The 27,011-nt window shown below is 38.1% G+C and overlaps 2 protein-coding genes and 1 non-coding gene across 8 annotated transcripts; 2 read left to right on the plus strand and 1 right to left on the minus strand.

Moving 5' to 3' along the window:
* The first annotated feature begins 428 nt into the window (after window positions 1-428).
* Window positions 429-10,886, plus strand: LOC122280877 (oxysterol-binding protein-related protein 2A-like). Of its 6 annotated transcripts, none has more exons than XM_043091949.1 (11): window positions 429-960; window positions 2,557-2,916; window positions 3,494-3,590; window positions 4,531-4,973; window positions 6,324-6,479; window positions 7,269-7,436; window positions 7,942-8,082; window positions 8,286-8,513; window positions 8,620-8,739; window positions 9,859-10,049; window positions 10,478-10,886. In XM_043091949.1, the coding sequence occupies exons 1-10, from the start codon at window positions 544-546 to the stop codon at window positions 10,042-10,044; spliced, it is 2,316 nt and encodes a 771-aa protein (XP_042947883.1). In that variant the 5' UTR covers window positions 429-543; the 3' UTR covers window positions 10,045-10,049; window positions 10,478-10,886. The 6 variants fall into 6 exon arrangements, with proteins under 6 accessions (XP_042947883.1, XP_042947884.1, XP_042947885.1 ...); XM_043091950.1 differs by having other exon boundaries at window positions 8,626-8,739; XM_043091953.1 differs by lacking the exon at window positions 429-960 and adding an exon at window positions 1,361-1,527.
* Window positions 10,887-13,686: 2,800 nt separating this feature from the next.
* LOC122280878 (protein NRT1/ PTR FAMILY 6.3-like) lies at window positions 13,687-18,018 on the minus strand. The gene is made up of 5 exons (XM_043091955.1): window positions 17,798-18,018; window positions 17,517-17,694; window positions 17,380-17,419; window positions 16,616-17,196; window positions 13,687-14,842 (listed from the first exon to the last, which is right to left on the minus strand). The coding sequence occupies exons 1-5, from the start codon at window positions 17,913-17,915 to the stop codon at window positions 13,969-13,971; spliced, it is 1,791 nt and encodes a 596-aa protein (XP_042947889.1). The 5' UTR covers window positions 17,916-18,018; the 3' UTR covers window positions 13,687-13,968.
* A 3,580-nt stretch (window positions 18,019-21,598) lies between these two features.
* LOC122283616 lies at window positions 21,599-21,698 on the plus strand. Its single transcript, XR_006231012.1, has one exon. It is a non-coding gene; the product is annotated as a small nucleolar RNA snoR113 (small nucleolar RNA).
* The last annotated feature ends 5,313 nt before the right edge of the window (window positions 21,699-27,011 follow it).

Here is a 27,011-nt window from a genome sequence, read left to right on the forward strand (position 1 = left end):
TCCTTTTTTTTTTTTTCCCTTTTACCGACACTTCCACACCCATCACACTCCATTCCTCGCCAATAATAAATCCCCCTCGTCCTCTCTCTTCTCTCTCTCTCCCTCTCTGTCTTTCTAACGCAAGACGAAGAAAACGAAGAGGAGCAACCCTTTCTCAAGTTGAGAACTGCGTGATTCAAAAGCATTTCATTGCTGATTGCTCCTCCTCAGACCTCTCTAACCCCACTGCCATCTCTCTCTCACTCTCTGATACATAGTGCTATAATATATATTAACATAAGTTTTTATAAAACAAGCTTGCCATCAATTCAAGCAATAAAAAAGACCTCCTTTCTCAGTAAATCCTTCTTTCCTTCTCTCTCTTCCCCAAAATCTCTCACTTTGAGAGTTTAGGTCCTCTCTCTCTCTCTCTCTCTCTCTCTCTCTCTCTCTCTCATTATTGGTTTCCCAAGCTAGCTTTGCACTTGAAGATTTCTGTCGTCTGCGATGGAAAACTGAACGTGTGAGGATAAAATTTAGGCCTTGTACGAGAAGAAAAAAAAAATGCGAGTGAGAGAATTGCACCCACTCTGCTGCATCTCGCTGGAGAGTCCTTGCGGCAGCCTCGGGGACCAATCGGCGGAGGCTACGGCGTCCTCCCTGTCCAGGGCGAGGAGCTTGCCGGCCAGTCTCGCGTCGATTCCCGGCGGATCTGACGGCAATGCGGGACGATCCGAGGCCACCGTCGCCGGTGTGCTCTATAAGTGGACAAATTACGGCAAAGGATGGAGATCCAGGTGGTTCCTTCTGAGGAACGGAGTCTTGTCCTACGCCAAAATTCGGCGCCCGGAGAATCTCAACCTGCTGACGCCGACGGCTGATGACGTCAGACTGATCGGAGAAATCTCCACCAATCGGCTTTCGAGGATGGATAGTGGGAGAAGGAAGCACCAGAAAACCGTTGGCATTGTTCATCTCAAGGTATAATTTGCTGGAGTTTTCGCGGTATAGCACAAAAACATGTCTTCCATTATAGGAAAAATTCCGATCCCAAAAGGTCACGAAGGAGTCTCACCAATTCTGTCATTTTTTATCTAAAGATTTTCCACCACTGGTTCTGAATTCTGCCATATAAAAAATAATAAAGAATGAGAAAAGAGGGGCTCTGGTATCCGAGCGAGGAAGCGGAAGAACCAGGGGTTTCTGCCACTACCTCTGTTGGTGGGTCTGGTGATTTCAATTTCAATTTTCAACTTTTTTACAGTTTACTGGTTGTCATGTATAGTGGGTCACATCAGCAGGTGGTGAGAGAGTTTGTGGATAGGCTGCGTTGTAAAGACTAGGTATTACCCTGTGGTCACATCAGGGGTCGATCATTATTGGTTGGATTTGAGCTGTAAGTTACAGCTCTAATTGGTCTCGGCCCGTTTCGTTCTCCCCCACTCTGCTTTCTGAGATTTTCCTATCCTCACAATGTTACTCATCCTCGTTTAGTCCAGTAGTCTTTTTCCTTGTTGCAAATCTTCCATTGCCATTTCTTCAGTCAAGGTGAGGAAGTTCTGTGTTTTTTCTCTCTTTGGGATGCCGCGACCTTTTTTCCTTGAAATTTGGTACTATCATCATAAAGAAAGACGTGAAGCCTTCTTCTCCCTCTTTAGAAAAAGGATAAGTGGAACCTTGCTGTGATCGGACGGTAGAGATGATATGTTTTCTGTGCAATTACTGAAGTGGGTTTTGTTTGTTGCTTCTTTTGGGAGTTTGTTAACTTCGTTTGCTTTGACTTATTATGGCGTTCATTGGGGGGAATTGAGTGGTTCCAAGTCGCTTTTTGAGTCTTATTTTGAGCTATTGATATCTGAGACTGGGGTCTGATTTGTAGCGATATAAAACAAAAGAAAAATGTGGGGACTTTGAGACCATTGTGTCGGATTTCACCCTTTTGGATATTCAAGTCTATGCGAACACTGTTTAGGAACGAGGAAAATAAAAAAAGCGATACTTTTCGGTGATTTTAGGCATTGCCTCGCAGCAACAGACTATCCCCACTAGTTCCCAACGATGTCTCCATCTCTTGTTCTTTCTGGCTTCTTTTTCCCTTGAAAATCCTGAAGCTTTTAGGGTTTTGGAGATGTTCTTGGTTTGAGTTTAAATATCTGGATCTCCACGCCGGCGTGGTGAAAATACTGTGGTTCTAGTTAGGAGTTTGGAAGCCCTGGTGCTTTTGCAGTACGAATTCGGCTGTAAAGGATAGGCTTCGGCTACCATTTGGGGCGTTTTCTGGTTGGTAGATGGACCGAGTCTCATGTGGCTACGTCTATAATTGCTGCATATCTTTGACAGACTATTATTTACATTATCTGTTATCAAGGATAATATCGATCTTCTACTTGACCAAAACGAAAATCTATATTTTATTTCATTTTCAAGAGAAATTGTCTGTGATAGTTAGTCTATTAATTGGGCTTGCTTTATTTAATTTATGTTACCATGAAGAGATACATTTTCATTCCATGTGGAACAATGTGCTGGTGCCAGCCTGATATTTAGAGAGATTCATTTGAAACTTTTTTTTATCAGATCTCTTCTTTCCGGGAGAGCAAGTCTGATGATAGGCGGTTTTATATATTTACTGCCACGAAGACCCTTCATCTGAGAACTGATTCAAAGAGTGATCGGGTGGCCTGGATACAAGCTTTGGTCTCAACTCGGAGCCTATTTCCACTTCGACCACTGAATGACAATTTCTCCCTGGTACCAAATGATTTGTCTATGTCAACAGAAAGACTTAGGAAACGCTTGCTTGAAGAGGGAATAAACGAAAACCTGGTAAGGGATTGCGAACAGATCGTGCTTCAAGAATTCTCTGAAGTACGGGGACAGCTTAAAGTTCTTTGTGAAGAGCGATCCAATTTGCTCGACACATTAAGGCAGTTTGAGGTAAACTAGTGATTCCTATGCTTTGTCAGCTTGGGCTGCGAACTTGAGGGTACTTTTAACTGTTTTTTATTTTATTTATTTATTTTTGAGATTGCTAATAAGTTCAACCTACTCGTGTCACAACGTGGTCCTATTGAGTGATTTTGTTGAGGGGCTATATCTTGTCAAGTCATAAGATACAACGCCTTCCTTCCATCCTTGATTTTCCTCACAGAATCTTCCTTATGGTGTTGTTACTGTTCTTTGTTAGATACGTGCGAACCATTTAACCAATTTGTTGCTGTTTTTTTTTTTTTTTTGGTTATATTTTAACATGTTCAATCTGCATTTATCTCGTCGTTTGACTCAACCATCTTGATCAGTCTTGCTCATTGTATTGGTATGCTTCTTGACTGATAGTAGCCCAAACGAGCGCCTAGCTAGGAAGGCAATGATCCCCCCATATTTGAAAGACCTCTACATCTTTTTGGCAACGAGCACCTGCATTTTGAATTAGTTTCGACCATTTCTTTATGAAGTGGACATATGATTCCTCAAATTAGCTTGTGTATCTACTATATTTACTTGGCACATGCAGGCAGTTACCATCGAAGCTGAAGCCTCTGGAATTCATGACGGTGAATACAGAATGACCAAACATGAGTTTTCTGGTCTTGGGCGTGGAAAATACAGTGGTATATAGGATGTAATTTGTTACTTTTACTGCCTTTTAGTTTTCTTCTTAGATATTAGTTGAATGTTTGCTTGGTGGTTGTTTTTAAATGAGTAAATATAGTTAGTTTTTATCTTTTTATTTATTTTGTAACAATAAGAAACTAATTCCTTGTTGATTAAACAGATCAAGTTGAACCTATATTTGGATCATTTGATCAAAAACTCTGGAAATGGAACATTGATGGCTGCCTTCATATGCATTACTTGAAGACATTTCTGATCGACCTTTAGCTGAAAATTCATTTTTAATTTGACAACCCAACTCACTTAAAGTATATACTTCCATCTTTCGCTCCTTTGTATGTAGACTAGTTAGCTCTAGCTGTAGATGTTAATAACCTGTACGTAGGTGTCCATGTCAAATCAGAGCTGATGTACAATACTCGTTAGATCTTTGATGTTTTCCTTCATCTAGTGTTTAAGATCTATCCTGACCTAGCATTTAGAATGAAATGGCTGTATTTTGATCACTAGTAGTTTTTCTGACATTTAATCGCACTATTTCATGGTGTACTTAGGTCACCTCTCTCTCTCTCTCTCTCTCCCCACATCCAGTAAGAAAAAAATCGCTTTCTATTATTTTTGAGTTTTAACTTTTCCCTCGAATGATTTGGTTAAAGTTGATTGCCAATTTGTGTATTTATCTAGAGTCACAATTGACAAGACCAAAAGTAATTTATTGATTATTTTCTCCAAATTTATTTGGTTACTTTTGTCTGCAAGTTTTTGTTTACCTATAAAATACAGTTAACAGTAATGATAATGAATTTGGTCTATTAAGTAATTTTTGGATAATGCAAGGAAGTAGCCAATTTCTCACTGTCTCTTCGCACTAATATCTAGGTTTATGTTATAGTTTCTTAGCATGTCTACATATATCTTGACATTTATAGTTTATAGAGTGCAGCACAACTGAATCATCAGATGATATTGAGAAACATGAGCTCGAGGAATTGTCGGATGGAGATGAAATGTGCTTTCATGATACAAAAGACTATTTTATTGAACCGACTGATAGTTGTGGGCTTACAAAAGTAGTTTCGAATCACCTGGATAATTATAGAGAAGCTCAATGCGAATCTGATGTAGAAAAATTGCAGAGTAAGAAGGAAGGTTGGAAGTCCAGATATCTGGACTTTGACAGGCGGAAAAAGCTTCCTGATCCAGTTGAAAAGGAGAAAGGGGTTAGTCTCTGGTATTTGATCAAGGACAATGTCGGAAAAGATCTCACACGTGTTTGTCTCCCTGTTTACTTTAATGAGCCACTATCTTCTCTTCAAAAATGTTGTGAGGACATGGAGTACTCGTTTCTTTTGGATAAAGCATATGAGTATGGTAGAGCGGTAAGATTGATATGCATTACTTATTAATAGATAAACTTAGTTTCTTGGCATACATATTTCAGGAAAATGAGTTCATGGTTGTCCATGCAGTTGAATCATCCTAGCCTCTCTGCCTATCCTTCTTTTTTATCCTGCATTATTGTCTTTTAATGGGTGTTTTGTGGATTTGGAGGGTAAGTTGATTGGATCCATATTGTTTCACATTGTAATCATTATGAATTACTTCTGCTTTTGGTTATGGTTCTATTATAGGTTTTTTTTCTTTTTTTTTTCTATAAACAAAAACATTTTAATTGGCATTACTCCTGCAGACACTGCCTATCATGATACTAAATGCTAATTTGCTAGTGTATGAAAGACGTCACGATATCATTGCTGTTTTATTGATTACATGATTGTCTGAGTGGACCTCATATTATTATTGAACTTATTTTATCTTCATAAACTACTGTTACAGTTACTATGTAAGCATTCCAAGCTTGGCCGGGTTATGAATTTGATTTTTCCTTCTATGAATATAATTTCTTGATTACCTATCAAAAATAAAAAATGAATTTGATTTTTCCATGCCTTTTATGAGAAGATACAACTGTTATTATTATATTTAATGATTTCCCTACAATTTTTTTATCAGTTACCTCTATATCACGGTCTTGTTTACCTATTAGCTGTGCAACTTGGCTTGGGTTGATTTGTTCATAAGATTAATGAATCAAGCTGACAAACTTGGTTTTAGAAGACTTGCCTCATAACTGAATGTGACTGGATATAGACCCAAAGCGAACCAAGCCAAATATCTTCCAGTTGGTTAGGGTTCCAGTTGTCACTTTTTACTCAAGGAACAAAAATAATGACATACTAGTGTATTAGAAAAAAGAGGGTGATAGAGGAAACAAATATAAGATAATGCATAGTATTCAGCATAGAGTTCTTTGTAGATTGACTGGGTGTTGGATCTCTATTTTCATATTGCAACCTGTATGTAATTCCAGGACTTGTATAATCATGATATTATATATACAAAGTTTGGTTTGGTACTCGACCCCTTGGCTACAGAACTGAATTGAATCTTTTAGGTCACTTTTGGCCCCATAATAAAAGCAAATTAGTCGAGGACCAAACCAGCCCTAGCTGATTGGTTTGAGTGCAGTACTGAAGAAATCTGTTGCATGCCTGACTCCTATAATTGGAGATGTTTTTGTGAAATAGAACATGCTTAAAGTTTCTTTTTTAGACATTTTACATGTTTAGTATGGTTACATGCTTCATGAGAATCAAAGAATTTAACTGTTCAGAAATTTATTGCATCTGACGTTTTGCTTCACGGTCCCATTCATTGTGCAAAATCAGGGGAATAGTCTCCAGAGGGTCCTGAATGTTGCTGCTTTTGCGGTTTCTGGATATGCTTCCTCTGAAGGTCGTCACTGTAAGCCGTTCAATCCTTTGTTAGGGGAAACATATGAAGCTGACTATCCTGACAAAGGAATTCGATTCTTTTCTGAGAAGGTACTGTATCGTATCCAATTTTTTTTTTTTTTTTTTTTTTTTTTATCTGAGGAAGCAATTAACAGCAATTGTAATGATCTTAAAATGGAGACATGTGTAATTATTAGTTTCAGACAATCTGGCTTCATAAGAAATTTGGTAATTTTGAAAAAAAAATTACTCTAGATGGAACTTCCTCTACAATAAAGAGAGAATCCGACTTATCATTTTCCATGAACTAAGAAATTCATCTAGTAAATTGTGAGTAAAGGATAGAGCCCTCCAGACAATGACAAGGACATATGGCACCACCTTTATATGATCTGGTAATCAAATGACCAAATGCCATAAATCACAATTCTTACCCATGAAATAAAGATTCCAGAAAATGAAAACGACAGGTGGTCTGCCTTCATGTAAATTGGTAATCGAATGACCAAATGCCACAAATTCCAAACATAAACCATTACAAAAGGTTACCACTAGATACACTTGGAGGAAAATGTCAATTTCAGTCCAATGACTTTAAACCTATTTTAAGCAATCTTCCATGAATATTTTCTTTAGGAAGATTGAAGATTCTGTATGTGGCTCAAGAATAATTAAAGAAATCAATTATTTAAAATGCAGATGTGTTCTATGAGAATCTAAGAGACATGAGCTGGGGACATACTTACTCACCCGCAATATGTAGTGTCTTAATCAATTCACGAAATGTACACTTTGATTATATATTATTCTTGTATGTGATCAAGCAATTGACCGTAATCTTCAATCCAAAATATTAAGAGATTACGTTGAATGAAACAGGTTAGTCATCACCCAACACTCATTGCCTGCCACTGTGAAGGCAGAGGGTGGAAATTCTGGGGTGACAGTAACCTTCGCACAAAATTTTGGGGGCAGTCAATTCAGCTTGACCCTGTTGGAGTTCTCACTTTAGAGTTTGATGATGGTGAAATTTTCCAGTGGAGCAAGGTGTGTGCTGCTGCCTGATTGTGTTTGTGCAAAATATTGACTGCTCAATTTGCTTGATCTTGGATAAAATGTGGTAGGGTGCCGTCCTATCAGGATTGTTGTGGCATCACTCTTTTTCTACATACTTTTGTTGCCTTTCTCATTCATTGATTCGAACTGTTTAAATATCTCTGGTAAGCAAAGGTTGAAGTACCTTAAAGCCTGTAAAAATTATTGAAGTAAAATGATTAAATCTTGAGGTTAGTTTTGGAAGGCATATTTTGGTGTTTATCAAGGCCATAAAAGCGTATAATTCTTTAGTTAAAAAAGCACTGGATTTATAATTTCACTGATTTCTCTCTCATATATGTTCTCCCTAATCTATTAGCTAGACAGTTAAAATGTAGTAAAAGCCGACTCAAAATATGTATTAGTTAGTGCCTTATCAATGTTGACGGGTGTTTATTTACCTTCCTTTTCCATTTGTTTTTAGAGATATTCTAACACATGATCATGCTATTTATAGGTCACTACTAGTATTTATAATCTTATCCTTGGTAAAGTGTATTGTGGTCACCATGGGACAATGCACATACGTGGTAATCGCCAGTATTCATGCAAACTCAAATTTAAAGAGCAGTCTATTCTTGACCGGAATCCTCGCCAGGTTAGGGATGCATTCTATTTATTGGGAATACCATTTTATATGCTTGATTGTTTATGGTACTTCTTATGTTCTCTAAGTATTGGGAACATTCTAGATGCTTTTTGATTCTGTTAACTGCATGGTGACCCTCCTGTATATAAATCTACATGTTTTACCCCTAGTCTGGATGCAAGATTCATTCAATTAATCCTACATGTACACAGGTACACGGATATGTTGAAGATGTTATTGGAAAAAAGGCTGCCACCGTATTTGGGAAGTGGGATGATGGTATGTACTATGTTAATAATGATGGGAGTGGCAAGCCCAAGGATTGTACTCCTTCTGATGCATCATTGCTATGGAAAAGGAACAAGCCGTCTCTTAATCTTACTCGATACAACTTAACTTCATTTGCAATCACACTGAATGAGCTGACACAAGGACTGCAGGTAGACACGATGTAGTAAAATAGAGTTTTCATGTGCATTTTCATTTTCCTCGTATGCATGTCTAATTGTTTTTTATAGTTGTCTGATCCTGGGTATTTGATCACGGATTAAGGAGAAGCTCCCACCCACAGATTCGAGGCTCAGACCAGACCAGCGGCATCTGGAAAATGGGGAATATGAGAAGGCAAATACAGAGAAGCAGCGTTTGGAGAGAAGGCAAAGAATGGTATGCTTGGCTGCTCTTTGATGTCAACAATTGAGCACACATATTATAGCTTCATTTGCTAATTTTTGTCCCTGTTTCGTGTTTTAGCAACTCGATGTGGCATCGACAAATGTCTGGCCAAATTTTGGATGGGTTTTTGCTTTTAATGGGTTATTGCCTTCGTACCTGTGGTCCTGCTTGTCAACCTTGCTTTTGTGCAATCATAGTTTAACTAACAGTACTCCTGAATGCGTAGTAGAACTTTAGGTAGTTATTTGTTCGTTTACTTCTACTGAGATTTGAGCTCAGGAAAGAATGCTGAATAGTGCGGAATGATATGAATTGGCACGCTTTTTGCCATAATGTGTTGTTGGATATTGTGCACTATTGATAAGATGTGGACAATCAATATAGGAAGGCAGCTACAGCAACAGATAAGAAAGAGATTTAGGAAACTTAAGAGTATCAACTGACCTATTAGACAAAAGGTACCCAGACTTTGACAGCAGGGCTGAATCTTTCTTCGTAGTTGATCCTATACTGTTGAGTGTATGTAAAGTTGTCTTGCTTGTAATGGTGCATCTGTGAATTCGAGGTTAACAGTCATATATTGTCTTGAAAATGCTGTGATGGGCATTGATAGCAGAATTATTGGAGAAACCAACGGAAAGTGAAATGAGTCCTGTAACAAGTCACATGAAGTTCTGGGGTTTCTTAGGCATGCAGGTTTCGCCCAAGAAGTCTTACATCCCTTTTTTAATCAGTAAAGAAGAAATTTTATTGATGAGAAAAGGCATAGCCCCAATCATGGGACATATACAAACACAATACCTATGCGTGAAGTCTTACATCCCTATTCCTCTGTCTCATCTGATTCTTGTCATGTCTTGTTTTGCTTTCCTTTCTTTTTCTTTTATTGCTTGTTTCAGTTTGTGTCGTTTTGTTTGTATATTTACGGGCCGGGAAGAATGGAAAGACTGTTGAATTGAAAAATTGTCAATCTTAGTAGTGAGCATATCTTTAGGCAAGGCCTGGTTTATATTGTGTCCCCCATTTATAAAGCTTTAATTTTATTTAATTGCTGATCCCATATTTTATGTTTAGAAAAATTATTGCTGATTCGTTGTACCCATTGTGCAGTCAAGGAAGTTGCAAGAAATTGGATGGAAGCCGAGATGGTTCCAGAGAGAAGGTGATGATGGACCCTTCCGGTATGTTGGCGGGTACTGGGAAGCTCGGGATCAGGGAAAATGGGATGGATGCCCAAATATATTTGGTGAATTTAACGAAGACCTTGTTGATCCTGTGGAAGTGTCTTTATTATAGCTCAGGTGCGTTCATGCTCTGGTTCAAGCCATGCCTCGTCACAACTTTCCATACTTCGCCATCTTTTGCTCCTTTTTAAAATCCAGTTGTAACCGGAGTCTTAATTGAAGCAGCACGTTGTTGTAACAAGGGCTACCTCATTAATTTTGGTGCAAGGAAAATCCAAAGCTTGTATCTTGTTTCCGCGGTATTTTCTTTTCAGTGAGTACTGCCAAAAGAAAAAATAATCCTTCTAGTCACAGTAAAACGAATAAAGAAGAAAAAAAATAAAAATAACTTCTCCCCGTAAATCAATTGCAGTCACCACATGATCAAACGTGCATTATATCGCATGGTAAAAGGCTTTCTTACCATTTCAGCGATGGAACTGTCCGTTGGAATTGCATTGCGTAGCAAGTTTTTAATAGACGTGATTGTGTTGTTGTTAATGCAGGAAAAATAGATATCCTTTACAAGTATTGTTTAGATAGAAACTGAGGAAGAAATATCCTGCTTCTTTTTGAGGGCGATGAAAGCAAATCCACAGGGCATGCATTTAAGCGAAACTTCTCATCTTTCAAGTCTACGTCAACTGTTACTTAGATCGTCAGTAGCTAGCCTGCTGTTTCATCTTTTGAACATTCTCATTGTCTGCAGTGTACAAGCAGTGGATTGTGTAATGTAATCTCTCCCTCCCTAGCTCTGTAGTCATTAAACTGTGCGAGCCACAGGCCGAGCATTAATTTCATATTTTATGTGTCCCCTTCGTAGAAATAAAAAGAAACAGAGATTCATTTTTGCAATCATTGTGAAAGTGTAATATCAGTTCAGGCTGTTAATAAATTCTCCTCTATTGACGTCCATGAATGTGTCTACAATTCAACAAATTAATATTGGCGGAAATGATCAAAAGATATGATATTGTAGCCGATTCAGTTCGGTCTTTGGGTGGGCCTTATGTGAAAGCAATTGTTACAAGAAATCTGAAAGATGACCCAGAGTACTGTTGGACGATCTTATGATCTCCTAACTTTCTTTGTCCTACGTGCCTCCATATTTCATGGGCACGAGTTCTCTATTTTCATCCTAGTTAATTTGTATGAGAAAGACTGCTTTCCAAGTTGCAACCGTGCAAAATTTTTGGTGCTTCTCCCATCAACCAATTCATCATCCTGCAGTTCTATAGCTGTCTTCAATAATTTGCAGATTCTGATAAACTCTTTTTGTAATGGGAATGAAAGGTAAAGGGCCGTTATGGTGCCCATACCTAGCTAGTCGGAATTATGTCCATCTACCCACGAAAGAAACGTCGTATAGAATTCAAGTCCATTGGTCCACACGGTATTACCTAATGGAAAGTTTGTCTAGCTAGCCCATATTCATTGAACCACGGCGCTTTTGGTAATTTGAGGTTGGTCTAGCTAGTTCCATTTTAAGGGAATCTTAATTCATATCGATCGTTATGTATGCATGGAGTGAAAGAATTGCAACATTCTAATCAGAGTTCGAGTAAAATTAACTATATTCAATGAGTGACGTACGTCCTGTCAAGCAAGCCAGCACTAGTGTTTCGTGCTGGGGGTTTTAGAATCTATTACATTCCAGTACTTCATAACAAATCAGTACGGGAAAGAAATGTTTAGAGATAATTGGAAGAGAAAGGTATACCGAAGCGTAATTGGTTGGTTGAAATCGATCGAGTTGCGTTCGTCATTCCTCATCTTTGACCCATCATAATCCCTATATATCAGATTTCACTGCCAAATTAAATAAATATATATAGTTGCTTTGATAACCAAAGGCATGCAGGAGATTGCCCTTGCAGAACATCTTTTCCAAATTGAATTTCCTTCCATATATAAATGTCCAATACCTTGCGTGCACGATTCATTAATTATTCATTGACATAATTAATTAATTCGTGTGCGTGATTAAATTTAAAATCTTAATACCCTCCCACGTATGCATGCAGTAATCCCTGATCAAATTATTGATGTAATTGTTGCAATATTGTTTTGAGAGAGAGAGAGAGAGAGAGAGAGAGTTTGTGCCTCGATCATGCATGGGTAGGACTTTTTGTTTTTAGTTGAGGTCTATGGCCCACGTTATAGGTTGCTTCCCAGTCTCGTGACAAGAACCTCATGAGAACGAAATGGTCCCACGTTCTCAACCGGCAATAGTATCTGTAGATGAGATATTAACCTTAAGGATTCGGTGTGCTGTCATATATATCTGTATATGATATTGGCTTTTTTCTTTTCTTTTCTTTTCCAATGTCACAGTACTTATAACTTATATATATATATATATATAGCTACATGCCCTTGCATAAATTCCTTAGCGAATTGAGAAATGTTACCTCGTTAATTAAAGAACAGGTCCTATATATATAACCAGAATTTTTCCACACAATGATGTAGCCCTACTAATGCTGCTTTAAAGCATCTATGATATCATATATAGGCTTGATGACAACGTATACATGATCATCACGTCCATCTCATGGAGCCTCAGACTTGTGAAACCCAGAAAACTCAACGAAATGGATCTACAGATAAGCGTACAATATATCCATTTTTTTACCTTAGTTAATTTCTCTCCCAAACAGGTCCAGATCTTGTGTTAAATCTCGATCGTGTTGATGCTCTTTATAAGGCCCAATATATCATTCGAATATATATTCGTGATCAACAACTTAGACAGAAAAAATAAATTGTATTTAATTCCGAAGTTAGGGTTGAAATCCACATAATGTCAAACATAGTCATGAGTATATATATATATATATGTATTAGATATATATACGTAGCGAAAAAAGAGAAAAATCTGTACCAAAATTTCTTTTTAGTGCCTAATTCTGATCCTCTCACTTAAAGTAATCATTGTCAATCCTTATCATAGGAGGAAATTGATTAATTCACCATGTCATGACTAAGCTGTAATTATTAGATTAATGTTTCTTGATTTCTTCAATCATGTATTAATGCACGTCATGATCAATACCTAATCGATCTAATTGCTTCGTCCTTTCCGAGTCCTTTAATTTCGCTAGCTAATTAAGTCCTTGTGTGTTAAGTTACTTCAAAAGATGTCAAGGTTATTTACCCCACCTTTAATTTTTTTTTTTAGTTATAAAAACGCCGATAAAGGTTTAATTTTGAGTGCAAGGGTTGGTAATATTGGAAAATGATATAAGTACAACTATATTACAATTTGCTTGCAACTAGTTATAAAAAAATTATTATTTTACATACTTTAAACTGTTGCAAGTACAGAAATTTTGAATTAAAGTAAAAAATATTAATATTTTAATATATAATAGTAATTAAGTTGTAAGGTACGTAGTTGGTGGTGTATTGGTAATATTTATCTCGATCGCATAATAATAATAGCGGCCAGCATGCACCTTTAACCATGCATTAGGAAGAGAACCCGATGATCATTAATAGTACTAGGGGTATAAATGAGCTAGGAGCTGGGAGCTCACATGAACATGGCCATGTTAACGTGGGGAACAGCAGACGTTCGCTACCATTACCAATGGTATAATTAATGGTAATTCAATGGATAGGAATACTAAGTATATACATATGTGTCTCGTCTCTTTTGCTTTGTACTGGCCGGGAAAACTCATATCTATGACATTCCATCCATCAAATCATATGGGATTAATCTTCTAATTATCTTAAGAATATCACCGAGTAGTATAGATCCGACGTTGATACTGAGTACTTGGCCGCCAGTTTGTAATTTGGAAACTGGCCAGCTTCTTATTCTATGTTTCTAGCTAGCAAAATAAAACTTGGGTGTTTTGTTACCCAAATGGTCTAGCTATACGTAATTATCGAGAATTGAGCTGCTTTGCATTCTTCTTTTCGTACATAAAAGGATTGCAAATACATTCAGCCTCGCCTTAGTATTGACATTCGAATGAAATTGAAATCCTTATGCATGGTAACTAGGCTCTACTTCCTCCAACTCTGTGCCCTGGTCAGCAAGCATCTTGTCCTTGTACACATACCACTTCGCAAAAACCAAATATATCACCAAATTCAAGGCACTCAAAAGTGCCAAAAGCCAGTAAAAATTGTAAAGCTTCCCTTCATTTAGATTATCCGCAAGCCACGGCTTCTTGGTCCCTGTCACCTTGTGCACGACAGTAACCAGTGCAGAGCTAAAGAAAAACCCTAACGAAAGTGTGCTCAAAAACAGCCCAGTGCTCATAGTCTTCATCCCTTTTGGACATTCCCTTAGGAAGAAATCAAGCTGCCCTATATACGTAAAGGCTTCCCCAGATCCCACCAAGAAAAACTGCGGGACCAGCCAAAACACACTTAATGGGATCTCGTCCGTTGGGTTATCCGTTAAACCATGGGATCGTGCAGCTTGTAAACGTTTTAGTTCAGACAGTGCTGCTGCCACCATTGCAAAGATTGAAAGAACAAGACCAACCCCGATGCGTTGCAATGGAGTAAGACCTTGTGGATTCTTAAGCACTTTTGCTGCAGTGGGAACTATTATCCGGTCGTAAATTGGGACAGTCAACAGAATGCTGCCAACGAAGAAGACTGTCAGGGATGCTGCGGGGATTTCAAAGGAGCCAATGTGGCGGTCCATGGTGGTTGCTTGTGAGACTGAGAATGTGGTCATTTGGGCATATACTGTCCAAAACATGATAGTGGTAGCCCAGATGGGTAACATTCTAATCACCAATTTCACTTCTTCAACATCTGTAAGGGTTGAGAGTTTCCACTTGTTTACTTCATAGACGTCGCCACTACACATTTCCTGGTCCTTGATTGCTGCCTTGTCCAAGAAACTGCAAAAGAGAGAGCTCATGTGTAAATTTAACCAATTAAATTAATTAAGAAAAAAAATTTAATGCTTTACGAAAGTATAAACCGGTTTCTTTGGTGGGATAATAAGTTAACAACCATAATTTAAAAGTAATGGGAGTTTTACTTTCCTGTTGACTAGGGTGTCGTCATGTGCACATCAGTCGGTGAATTAAATTGGAGGAGCATGTATAACATCAACATGATGTGAATATCTCGTAGATTCATTAATATTGGTATGATATATAGATCAGACACCGCATCGAGCACATGATGCATGATTTTTTTTTTCTTTTGTTTTTTGTGATCATTTTTTTTACGACAGATCAAACCTATACATTCGTGGACAGTTTATTAAAAAAATGTTTTTTTTCCTATTAATGGAAGGTGATGGAACGAAACAGAACACATGGCTAGTTAATGTGTCAGTGACTGCTCTGGCTGGGGGAGGAGGGATCATACGCTGAGACAAGTAGGCTTAAGATCAATCGATTCCAGATTGATACAGACTGTCTTACCGTCCCATGCAGTGATGCACCCTCCATTTTAGATTCCTTTGTAAATACTGTAGAATCGATTGAGACAAGTTACAGCATATCATCCTATGATTTGATTATTAATTCCCATGATATGTTTCGGGTGTGAACATGTAACTGAGTACTAACGTGACAACGTGGAGAATGAAAAATGGATTGATACGATCGGTTTGGCTGCTAGTCTTAAGACGACGTATGACACGAAATAAATTTTTGTTCCGATCATCGAGTATCAAAAGGGTAGATTTTTTTCGATGGGAAATACAGACAAGGAGATAATTATATATATAGCAGACATATTAGAGCATTCACATTAATTTAAGCATATGCATATGCAAAATTACATTTTTTAGAGATCCAATATGCCGTACAAGCAAAATTTCTATATTGGCTTATGCAAATTTGAGACAAAATAATAATAAAATATTATCATTTTACTTTTTTTTAATAGGGTTTGATATTCAAATATGTAAAATATTTAAGTAAAATATTTTTTAGGGAGTGAATGAGTAAAATATGTAATAAAATATTTAAAAGCAAAATATGTAGAAAGAGAGTGGGAGGAGAGAAAAAGAATGAATAAAATATGTTTTAGAGAGTGAATAGTAGATCTTTAAACATGTAAAGGTATTGTTCATAACTATGTAAATATTTGAAAATGTATAATTTAATATAAATGAATTTAAACTCATATTATATAAATATGACTTTATATATACATATACATAGACCAATATGAATGCTCTTAATAGTCCCAAGCTGCATGTCGTGTGTTATCGGTATCCATAATTGGCCAAACAAACAAGGCTGTCCATTTCATGGCGCCAGGGTTCGGCTGGAGCAATAACTCTGGTGTCTGATTGACAGATATTTATCCATCAGTACAATTATGACCCACTAAAGATCAGATAAGCCTTATGCTTCACTCCAAACTAGGCGTATCAATGTTAACGTTTTTATATTTAAAATTTATGTATTAATTTATATATTAATATTGATATCTTCTTATTTAAGACTTAAATTGATATTATTCTTAATAAAATTTATTTTCTGACTCATTATATTGGATGAATGCATCAATATAATTGGTTTACAAAATCGTTTATATAAAAATTTTTTCAAACTGAGTTAGATTTTATAGCGAGGAGAATGGAGAAAACAGCTACTATACAGTTAATAAGTTAATTGAGGTAAATAGGTCTTAGGTACGTAACCACTAACCGGAACTGCTTGGTATGGGGCAAACTCTGCTTTTTCTCCTTGTTTAGTCCCTGATCTTCTAGAAGTACGTCATCAACGCTGAACAACAAGGACGTATCCGAAGGTAGCTCCAAATGCCTATTCCTCCAGGCGGCGACAAACACCGCTGCAATCTGCGTCAGCGGGCTGCCGACGAGCTTCTTGAACCGGTACCGCCTCGTGCCCGACAAGAACACAACCAAACCTAGCACAATGGCACACGCACAAATTCCGTAACCCCACTGTCTCCCAAGATTGTCTTGGACGTATACAAGAACGGTTACGGCGGCGAGGGAGCCTATGCTTATGAAGAAGAAGAACCAGCTGAAGAAGTTAGTCATTTGGGCTCTTTCTTCCTTGTCCGAATCATCGAACTGGTCTGAGCCGAAGCCCGACACGCTTGATTTCAGACCACCGGTGCCGAGGGCGGTGAGGTACAGCGCCATATAGAGAACTACTAGCTGCATGCCGCCTGCGGGGATGCAGGATGTAACGGTTCTCACGGCGCATGAGGGTGGACGGAGGCTGGGGATTACGGTTGAGATCGTCAAGATTGTGACACCCTAATCACCAAAAGGCCAGAGTCTAAAATTGGCAAATAATTTTCTAGACAAAGATGTGAGTTTTTCTGTGATCGCTATAACAAAAGTAAATATAAGATCATTGAATTTCATGCATATAAGATAGATGCATGTTTGCGAGACATCATGCTAATCCCTACTACTTAAGTAATTAAGAAGTCTTACAGTTGCTTGAACGGTTGCGAAGATTGCAATTGTGAGATACCTGTAGGAAACATGACTTATTAATAGGTTTTAAGGAAGCTTTTAATACTGAATACCAAATACAAAGAAAATTACTAAAATCCGAGTATTTTAAGTACCTGCCAAGAAAGGTGTCGGCTACAAAGCCGCCGAGTAAACAGAGCATGAAAGAGGTGCCAAGGAAGTTGGTGACGGTGTTGGCGGAGGTAGCATTGCCCAAATGCATGGTTCCGGTCATATAAGTCACCAAATTGACTGCAATACCCAGCGTCGTTAACCTTTCCATTGTCTCCACTCCTGAAGAAAAATACACCAAAGAAGAAAGAATCACGGATTAGACAGCTAGCTAGAAGAGAAAGGCGAAAGACGTACGCCAGGGAACTGACAGTGGATGTGAGACCTAATATCATGGCGGCTGCCATCCAGCCACCGGTTTTAGATCTCTCGGCTGGACGGCCATTGTATTCCCAGGCATCTGGAAGGGTTTCCCCCTGTGTATGGGGCAGGGCAGTACTCATACTTAATTCGGGATTTTATTAATTTGTCTATGAACTTTGGAGGTCGAAGGTGGGGGGAAGATAAGAGCGAAGTGATCTTTGGCACAATAAGGTTACTGGAGGGCTAGTGCCATATTTATAGGGCCCGGCCAAGGAAAAAAAAAAAGAAGAAGAAGAAGAAAAAAGCATCCAACTCATTATCCCACGCCTCAAATTTTACATATTTAAAAATTATTTTTATTTTATTTTATTCCTATTAAATTGTTTGAATTGTTCTATTTATTATCTATAAATCATATATTTATTATAGAAAAAATAAAAGAATATTAAAATAAATGTAGTGTATAAAAATAATAAGTATTAAAATTATTTAAAAAAAAAAACCCCTTGTATGGATGAAGTATTGTTCATTCTGGACTATTAATGGAAGAGTTTTGTTACATATAAATATAGTTGCGTACTAATTTGTGTATCAATACTGATTTATTCATATTTAAAATTTAAATTAACACTATTTTTAATAAAATTTACTTTTTAATTAATTATATCATATTAATATACAGATTAATATATAATTATACTTACAATTATATTTTTCCTTAATAGAATTAGGAGTCAGGACAAGCCGTGAAAGGTTATTTGGTTCGATTCGACAAAGTGGATTACACCTTATTCGACGTAGATGGCAGATTCATACAAATTTGATTTCTTTTATGTTTTGTCTTTAATTTAACCAGATTAATCATTTTTATGTAGGTATGTTTGTCGGTTTTTCTTAATTTGTCGTTATTGCCGATTGTTTCAACTCTTTGTATAATAATTAGAGTAATTATAATAATATTGACTATTAATAAAATTATGGTGCCATCTTCTTTATTTAAAAAAAAAAAAAAAGGTTATGTACGTAGTATCTTGTACGAGTTGTTCTACGGAACAACAACTGTAGAGCTACACACTTGCACACTAGACGTGGCTTCCGTTTTTTATTTTTATTTTTTTTAATAATTCAAAACGTGCGTTTTTAGAAAATGGAATACGGTTGGTGTTTTGCATTTCGAAATCCTCCCTCCCGTGAAACTGCTGCTACGTCGCCTGCGGCACACCTGTCACAACCCCCAGGAGATTTGCCCAGGACCACACCTTGGCATGACCCATGGAGGGTCAGGACAGTTACATGGCTAGTCTGCTTGCATGCCTTGGCTCAAACCATGACACGCAGCGGGCGAGCATGAAGGCTACTGATTGCGCGCAGACCATGCGTGCAGGCTTGCGTGTGCCCTTGAGCGTGCATGCATGCGTGCCCCCACACCACCTAGTAAGGCCAGTGGCGTGCCCCCACAGGCACGCCATCCAGCGCACGACTCCAGCCCGTGCCTTCCAAAGCAGGTTAGTGGCATGCCTCGCGGCGTGCCATCCAGCGCATGGCTCCAGCCCATGCCTTGCGGAGCAGGTCAGTGGCATGCCCACCAGGCATGCCATCCAGCGCATGGCTCTAGCCCATGCCTTGCAAACTCAGCGCCCAGGCCACCAGCCTGAGCCATGCCTTGCACCATCATGGCTTACCTTCAGCAAGCCATGCCCATCATGCCGTGCACCACCATGGCTCACCTTCAGCAAGCCATGCCCACCATGCCGTGCACCACCATGGCTCACCATCAGCTAGCCATGCCGCACCACCCTGGCTCACTATCAGCCAGCCATGCCACGCACCACTATGGCTCACCACCCAGCAAGCCATGACCGCACCACCTGATCACCGTGCACCACCTAGCCCACCACGGGCCATGCATGCCATGGCTAGCCTTAGTCCATGGCCATTATCTTGTTATTTATTTTATTTATTTAATTTGATTTATTTATTTATTTTTTAGGGACCTATTAGGGGTTTCCAATTTATTTTTCTTATAAATAGGACCTCCTTCATTTGCTTTAGAATCTTTTGGCAAAACTCCTAGAGGGAAGACTATTGTTTGAGAGATCACAAACTGGTGCCTTTGCACTTAGGCTTTTTGGGTGCAATTCGTGAATCCCAAAGAGAGAATCACACTTTACAATTCGTGAATAAGTGTGATTCAATTTATCTTGTTCTTGCAACTTGGTGCAATTTGTGATTCCAAGTTGTGTTTATTAATCTATGAGGTTTATTCATTACTTGTGCAATCCGTGAATCAAGTATTGATTATCCTTTTTACGTGTTTGTTCATTCAAGTTCATTAGTATTTTGCTATTGTTCTTGGGTGTTCTTCATTTTGCACTCGAGTGTTCTTCATTTTGCACTCGAGTGTTCTTCGTTGTTCATGCATGTTCTTCATTTTGTTCATTTCGTTCATCATTGTTCTTGAGGTATTCTTATTGAAGTTGGCTCATTCAATCCGTCCAAACCCCAAAATCGCCTCACACAAGTGTTAGTCCACTTTCCATAGTGGTTTGCTCCATCTTTCATGCCTTAGCCACCCACCCTAATTGCCAATCAAGGTTCCTATAATTTAGGAACCCTAGTTGACCCATTCCATACTCCATAGCCAGCCATATACATCATCCATCATATCCCAAGATTTTAGGAGAGTCATCTCCAAGATTTGAGGGAAATCATCTTCCAAGATTTTAGGAAACTTCCTAAAATCTCTCCTACATCAAATTTTGGCCAGCCCTAGCCATTCCCTCCACATCACTCACCTTCAATCCTAGCCACCCATCTTACCCTTTCCAAATCCTAAACACATCATCCAAACCCTAAGCCTATCTTCCAAGTGGCGCCTACACCATAGCACTCACTAGTGCCGTGCGCCCATCACCCTTGAACCACACCATCACTCTTCATCTTCCATCACTCCATACACCCATCTTAGTCTAAATACTTAACCCCACCATCCCCAAGTGGTCATATTGACCACCTTTGCACGTGAGCCAAGCAAGAGAGGAACCAAGGTTCGGTCATCAAAAGGCCACCATTGGCGTGAAGGACTTATTGTCTAGGGACTTGACCGAGGTCTCTAACAACACCCGGCGATGCCGGCTCTCCACTCAAAAACACCGAGCGTCACCACTTTGCTTATACGAAGCCGCCGCTCCTCGGGAAATCCTTTAACAAGCAAATAATGTAATTTTTGGATTGCAAAATCCCTGAAACTCTTTGGCCGCCGGCGTTGCTCATACGAAGGTAATAGAAAGTTTGTGAAAAGTGAACTTTCATGTGGTTACGTTCATCATGTACTTGGATATGTGAGTTTTGGGTTTTGAGAGATGGATATTTCGAATTAGGGCATGGAAAAAAAAAATTGCATGGCTTTTGACCGCTGGTTTCGAGCTCTATTTTCAAGCATCTCTGTTTTCTTGCAATGCAGCTTCCTCTTTCATACATTGCTTGCTTTATCTGCGATGACTACAAGTTCTTGAAGATAAGAGACGCCGTTGCTTCCATCAATTTCAAAATGTGAACCTCATCGGCGTGATCATTGAGTTCAGTGCTCCAAGGCAAACCAAGGGAACTGGTACTGTCTCCCTCTTATTCGCTTCTAGCAGTTCTACATTTCCTGGAATATCATGGTTGTTGTTCTGTCTCAAAACTGTGCTACTAATATAGTCTCTTTCTCAAAATTTGTGGTTCTAATTTTAGTTTCTCATTCCTTTTAGAAAGTACATTTCTTTGAATTTTTGAGTTTATGGAAATGAAAAAGGTTACATTGTACCATTGATGACTTTTTTGGCAATGATGACACAAAGGCCGGACTCACGGCTGCTATCACTTTGGTTGGTTGGTAGTAGAGTGATGAAAAGTGCTGTAAGGTTTCTGTTCTAAGCCATTTCATACAACGTTGGAAATGAAAACATCGTTTCATATTCTTGGTTGTTCTTTTTTGGATATGCGTCTTAGAATGTGGCTTTTTTTGTTATCAGATCTCATAAGACACGGAACACTTTTTTATTTTTTTTATAAGTCACGGAACACTATATTTGATTAAAGCAAAAATAAAACCATAATGTTTTAACAAGAGTCTGAGTTTTAACAAGATGTAACAATCCCATATTCGTGGACAATCGAACTTCTGTATATTGTGTCCTGCCCAAATCCGTCCTATACACAAAATAAAAATAGGATATTCATTTATAAAAAACTCTAAGATGTAGCCAAAAATAAGACCTAAAACCATAATGTTAATCTGTCTTTCTTATGTGAATTCAAATTCCTTTGATTTCGCTTTCATCATTTCTATTATCTGCTATAAATTGTAGTGCAGAAATGCTTCTCCCCATGACTTGGTTATGAAATTATTCAAGAACTACTTCCATTCATGCAATAACTTAATTTTAGTGTTAACTTTGGGTCCTATATGCTAGTTGCCAAGACTGATTCCAGGCCAGTTGTTTATTCAAATGTGATTTCAGAATTTTGGGAATCAGCCAATTGCTATTTTTCTTGTTGTCTTCAAGTCCACTGAAAGTTAACACTATTCTCTTTAACGAAGATCTTTCTGTGCATGTTGTGAGGCAAGAGCTCCATCTTGGATTTCCCAATTAAGTGCATAACCTGATTTAGAAATTTTTTGGTCCTAGTATTTTTATTCTTTTTCATAGGTTGAATAGATAAATTTAGAAATTGTGAATAATATCCAAATAAACAGTGTTGGATCTTTGCCCTTATTGATAGGTTGCATTAATAAGGGCCACTAGCAAAAAATGCTATTTGTAGCAATAATATTTTCAGGAACTGTTTTTTAAGTGTGAGATTCTATATTAACTGTGACAGTTTAATAAACTTTTTCTTCTTTTGTGCAGTCTGAATTAAAGCCTCGAAAGACTGACTTAATTTTAGTGTGATAGGGGAAGAGGAAGATAGAATGGCACCCAGACCTTCGACGTCGACTTCACAGCCATTTTACACGCATCAGAATTTATTTGGATCTCCAAATGTCGACCATGTGAGTAGGCAGGTCGATGTATTATTTTCTATTAAAGTGTGTTTGAAATGCTTATGCATCTAACTAATTGCATAATAGCAGCATCCTCACGAGATTCCCTACCCTCCGCCGAGTAATTTGGAGGATTTTATTAGAGTTGAAAATTCATTCCGGGTATATTTGAGTTTGTTATCAAAATTCAAAAAATCTACATGTTACTTAATTTGTTTAAAGTCATTTCATTTTTTCTAACGTCGTGCTGCTATTGAGCAGATGTCACCTTATAATCAGTACCAGTCGTCAAGTAATCCGGAATACTTGAGGCAAGAAAAGCCTCCCGCGTCAATGACACCAAATAGTGTAGAATTTGAATTTGAAGAAAATGTTGGAAGTTGTCATGATGCTGATGGTATTATACTATTCGATTCTATGTATTTAATGATGCTAATATTGTACTGATGCTAATTCATCCTTATGTTTCCATTCATAGAAATGTTCTTCGACATAAATGAAGATTTAGAGGGTAGCACTGTTGTCCCAGATGATGAGGTACAAGTTGAACCACCAAGATCCGGTATGGAGTTTGACAGTGAGAAAGAGCTTATTGCCTACTATAAGCAGTATGCCAAGCAAGAGGGTTTTGGCGTAAGGACACAGAGGACAAAAAGAGATGATGATGGGAGGCCTGTGTATCTGACTATTGGTTGTGCCCGTAGCGGAAAGTACTATTCGAAGCCAAACACTAATATCTCAAAGCCACGAGCAACAATTAAAACGGGTTGTAAGGTGAAGGTAAATGCAACGTTGAACTGCCATGAGAAGTGGGTTTTGACTACTGTAGAAAACTCTCACAACCATATTATTTTAAGCCCCAAGAAAAGTAGACTATTTCGGTCACACAAGCATCTAGATGAATATAGTCAAAGGATCCTCGATCTGAATGATAGAGCTGGTATACGAATGCACAAGAACTTTTATTCTCTTGTTGTTGACGCGGGGGGTTATGAGAATTTGGCTTTTCAAGAGAAAGATTGTAGGAATTATATTGACAAAACTAGATACTTAAGGTTGGGTAAAGGAGGTAGCGATGCACTTAATGAGTATTTCAAAAGAATGAGAGATCAGAACGATGGCTTTGTTTCTTACATGGATGTGGATGATGATAGAAGGCTACAGAATGTATTTTGGGCTGATGCACGGAGTTGAGCCGCCTATTAGTATTTTGGAGACGTTGTATCCTTTGATACAACGTACCTAACAAATAGGTACGGTATGCCTTTTGCTCCATTCGTTGGTGTTAACCATCATGGCTAGTCCATACTATTCGGGGCGTGATTGCTATCAAGCGAGGACACACATAGTTTTGTTTGGTTGTTCCAAATGTGGTTGGATTGCATAAAGGGTAGGGCGCCCAAAGCTATCATAACCGACCAAGATCGAGCGATGAAGAATGCGACTGCTACTGTATTCCCTGAAACTCGCCATAGATATTGTTTATGGCATATAATAGGCAAACTTCCAGAGAAGTTAGGATCGCATGCCAAATTCAACTATGGGTTGAAAACTGACATTCAGTCTGCATTATATGATTCACATACCACCACAGAATTTGAGGAGAGTTGGGGTCAACTACTTGCAAAGTATGATCTGTTTGGCAACAATTGGCTTCAGTCCTTATATGAGGAGAGGTCCTTTTGGGTTCCAGTCTTCCTCAAGAGTGTATTTTGGGCTGGAATGAGTACAACGCAAAGGTCCGAAAGTATGAATGCATTTTTTGACGGGTATGTCCATGCTGGGACGCCATTGAAGGAATTTGTCGATCAATTCGATAATGCTCTTAGAAAGAAAGTGGAGGTCGAGACAACTACTAATTTCAATTGTAGCAACCAAACTATCCCCTGCGTCTCCCCTTTCAACATTGAGAAGCAGTTTCAAAAAGTCTATACCAATGCAAAGTTTAAGGAGGTCCAACGAGAGTTGATGGGCCTAATGTGTTGTAATTGTTGGTTGGTAAGCGCACAAGGTTGCATTTTAACATTTGATGTGTTGGATGAAATATCGTTTAATGAGCAAACCAAAAGAGTTCATTACTCAGTTTACTATAATGAAGATGAGTGTGAGGTAAAATGCACTTGTGGATTATTTGAGATGAGGGGGATTATATGTAGGCATGTACTTAAAGTTTGTAAGTTGAAAAATATTAATGTGCTGCCAGATGTATATTTCCTAGATCGATGGAGAAAGGACTTAAAAAAGCATTACACACTAATCAGAAGTAGTTATGATGACGTGCGGGGTAGGTCAGACACGTGTAATTACGAGCTGATAATCCAAAGATGTTCGAAATTAGCAGCCAAAATATCCTCAAACACTGACAAAGTCCATGCATTTCTGCACTATGTTGACGAGTTTGATAAAACATGCATCGGTTCAACGTGTGACTCGACATTCCAATCAACTCAGGCAAACCCAACGGTGGAGAAAGATAAGGGTAAACAGATTTTAAGCCCTAATGTCGTTCGAGGGAAAGGGAGACCTCCAAATAAGAGAAGGGTTCCAACCGTAGAGAAGATGGCAACAAAGAGAAAAAAACAGGTAATAATTGTCGAAACACCTAGCCTACTTGATACTTTGTAGTTGAAATTCTAATCTATGGAAATTTTCCATGGAACTTAGACTTGTAGGAAACTCTTGGTAGATGAAAGTTAATTGGGTGAAAGCCTGGGATCTCAACCTTAACCAAGTTCATTTTTGTAAAGGGTGGTAGTAACATTTTTGGTAATATTATTTTGTTCATTTAGATACCTAGCCTATTTAACAATTTTTACTTAATACTTGATGGCATTTCAATCTCCCTTTACAGGTTGTAAACATTGATTTTGTGAGAAACCCGACTTTTTTGTGAGTAAAAAATGTTGGTGTAGATGAGGGAGGAGCTTACAGATCTCGATCGACCTTATTGTGAACAAGTGAGAGCTCAATTAAGCCTCAACGACAATGTTTTGGAATCTGCATTATAACAGTAATTTTAGAATTTTCTATTACCCATATTTGCATGTGGGAAAACCTTGATAACATATGATATTTTTTTTCAGGAACTGTTGAAAGCTTCCTAGATGTTGCTGGGCTTTACTTTGCCCTGACTCAGTTGAAAATGGCAGCAGTATGGCACTTGAAATGTGAAAATGAGAATTGCTGATGGTTACTAAAGGTTAGAACATTCGTTGCAAAATTTCAGTGTTACTGCAATAGAAGACCGTCTACAGGTGAGTAACATATTTTTGGGCTGTAGTAGTTTACTTGTAAGGAGAAGTTTCATTTTCCTAATCTGATCCTTTGTGATGGTGGGTCTTTTCTGCTGATTCTTAATTCTATCCTTATTTAAATGCTGATGAGGTGGTATGTAGTTACTAATTCAGGATGGTGTCCCAGAAACAATAGAAACAGTAAGGAAAGCAGTGGCTACAGTAATTTGGGATTGCGCTCTAATTGGTTTTATTTCCCCAGGTAGTTGTTGTCATATGTATTTCGTTTACCGTCTAATGGCATTATCCCTTATAATTTAATATGTTAGAGTTGTTGAAGCCCAAACAGATTTTCTATTTATGTGTGTGAATGGGAGAAGTTGTGATCTAAAGTATCAAGGACCATGCAATTCTCTTTGTTTGGTGTCCCATACAAATGCTGACAACGAAATAGACATGTGTCTCTACTTGGGTCCATCCATCTACCTATTTGACACATGCCTAAATTTTCAGTGTTTTGATGCTAGTGATAAATACAGCAGCTGGTATTCTACCAGTTCACATGAGATTTAGCTTCATGTTTTATGCTACAGTAAAAAAAAAAAGACTAAATTATTAAACTAATCATGAACTTCCTATTTATGTGGTAGCTGTTGAATCTGTGAGAAGCACAAAACTTCTCTTACTTGGATGAAGCTATAGTTTGGTTAGGGGTTAACACCTGACTTTGATCCAAGCTATGTTTACTTTTTACTCTTTAATATCTGCACTCTTGTAACATAAGTTGGTTATACCACAGTTTTACTTCTTGTATTTTTGGGTTTTTATCTTGTTGTTTCTGCACTAAGATTTCGGCAACAAGAATACGTAGTATTTTTTTTGAATTATTGGCAGTTTATAATCTCCCTTTCATGGGTACTGAGATGATGCATGGTAACAGTAATAGGGATACCAACAGCAGCAGTAATGAACCA

The sequence above is a fragment of the Carya illinoinensis genome, chromosome 11, assembly GCF_018687715.1.
Source record: "Carya illinoinensis cultivar Pawnee chromosome 11, C.illinoinensisPawnee_v1, whole genome shotgun sequence".
Classification (NCBI taxonomy): Eukaryota; Viridiplantae; Streptophyta; class Magnoliopsida; order Fagales; family Juglandaceae; genus Carya; species Carya illinoinensis.

Coding starts and splice junctions, on each gene's coding strand:
- LOC122280877 (XM_043091949.1), top strand. CDS start 544: ATGCGAGTGAGAGAATTGCACCCACTCTGCTGCATCTCGCTGGAGAGT. Junction 6,480..7,268: donor TTCGATTCTTTTCTGAGAAG/GTACTGTATCGT, acceptor TGAATGAAACAG/GTTAGTCATCACCCAACACT. Junction 8,083..8,285: donor TTGACCGGAATCCTCGCCAG/GTTAGGGATGCA, acceptor ACATGTACACAG/GTACACGGATATGTTGAAGA.
- LOC122280878 (XM_043091955.1), bottom strand. CDS start 17,915: ATGAGTACTGCCCTGCCCCATACACAGGGGGAAACCCTTCCAGATGCC. Junction 17,420..17,516: donor GCCGACACCTTTCTTGGCAG/GTACTTAAAATA, acceptor TGTTTCCTACAG/GTATCTCACAATTGCAATCT. Junction 17,197..17,379: donor TCGCAACCGTTCAAGCAACT/GTAAGACTTCTT, acceptor TTTGGTGATTAG/GGTGTCACAATCTTGACGAT.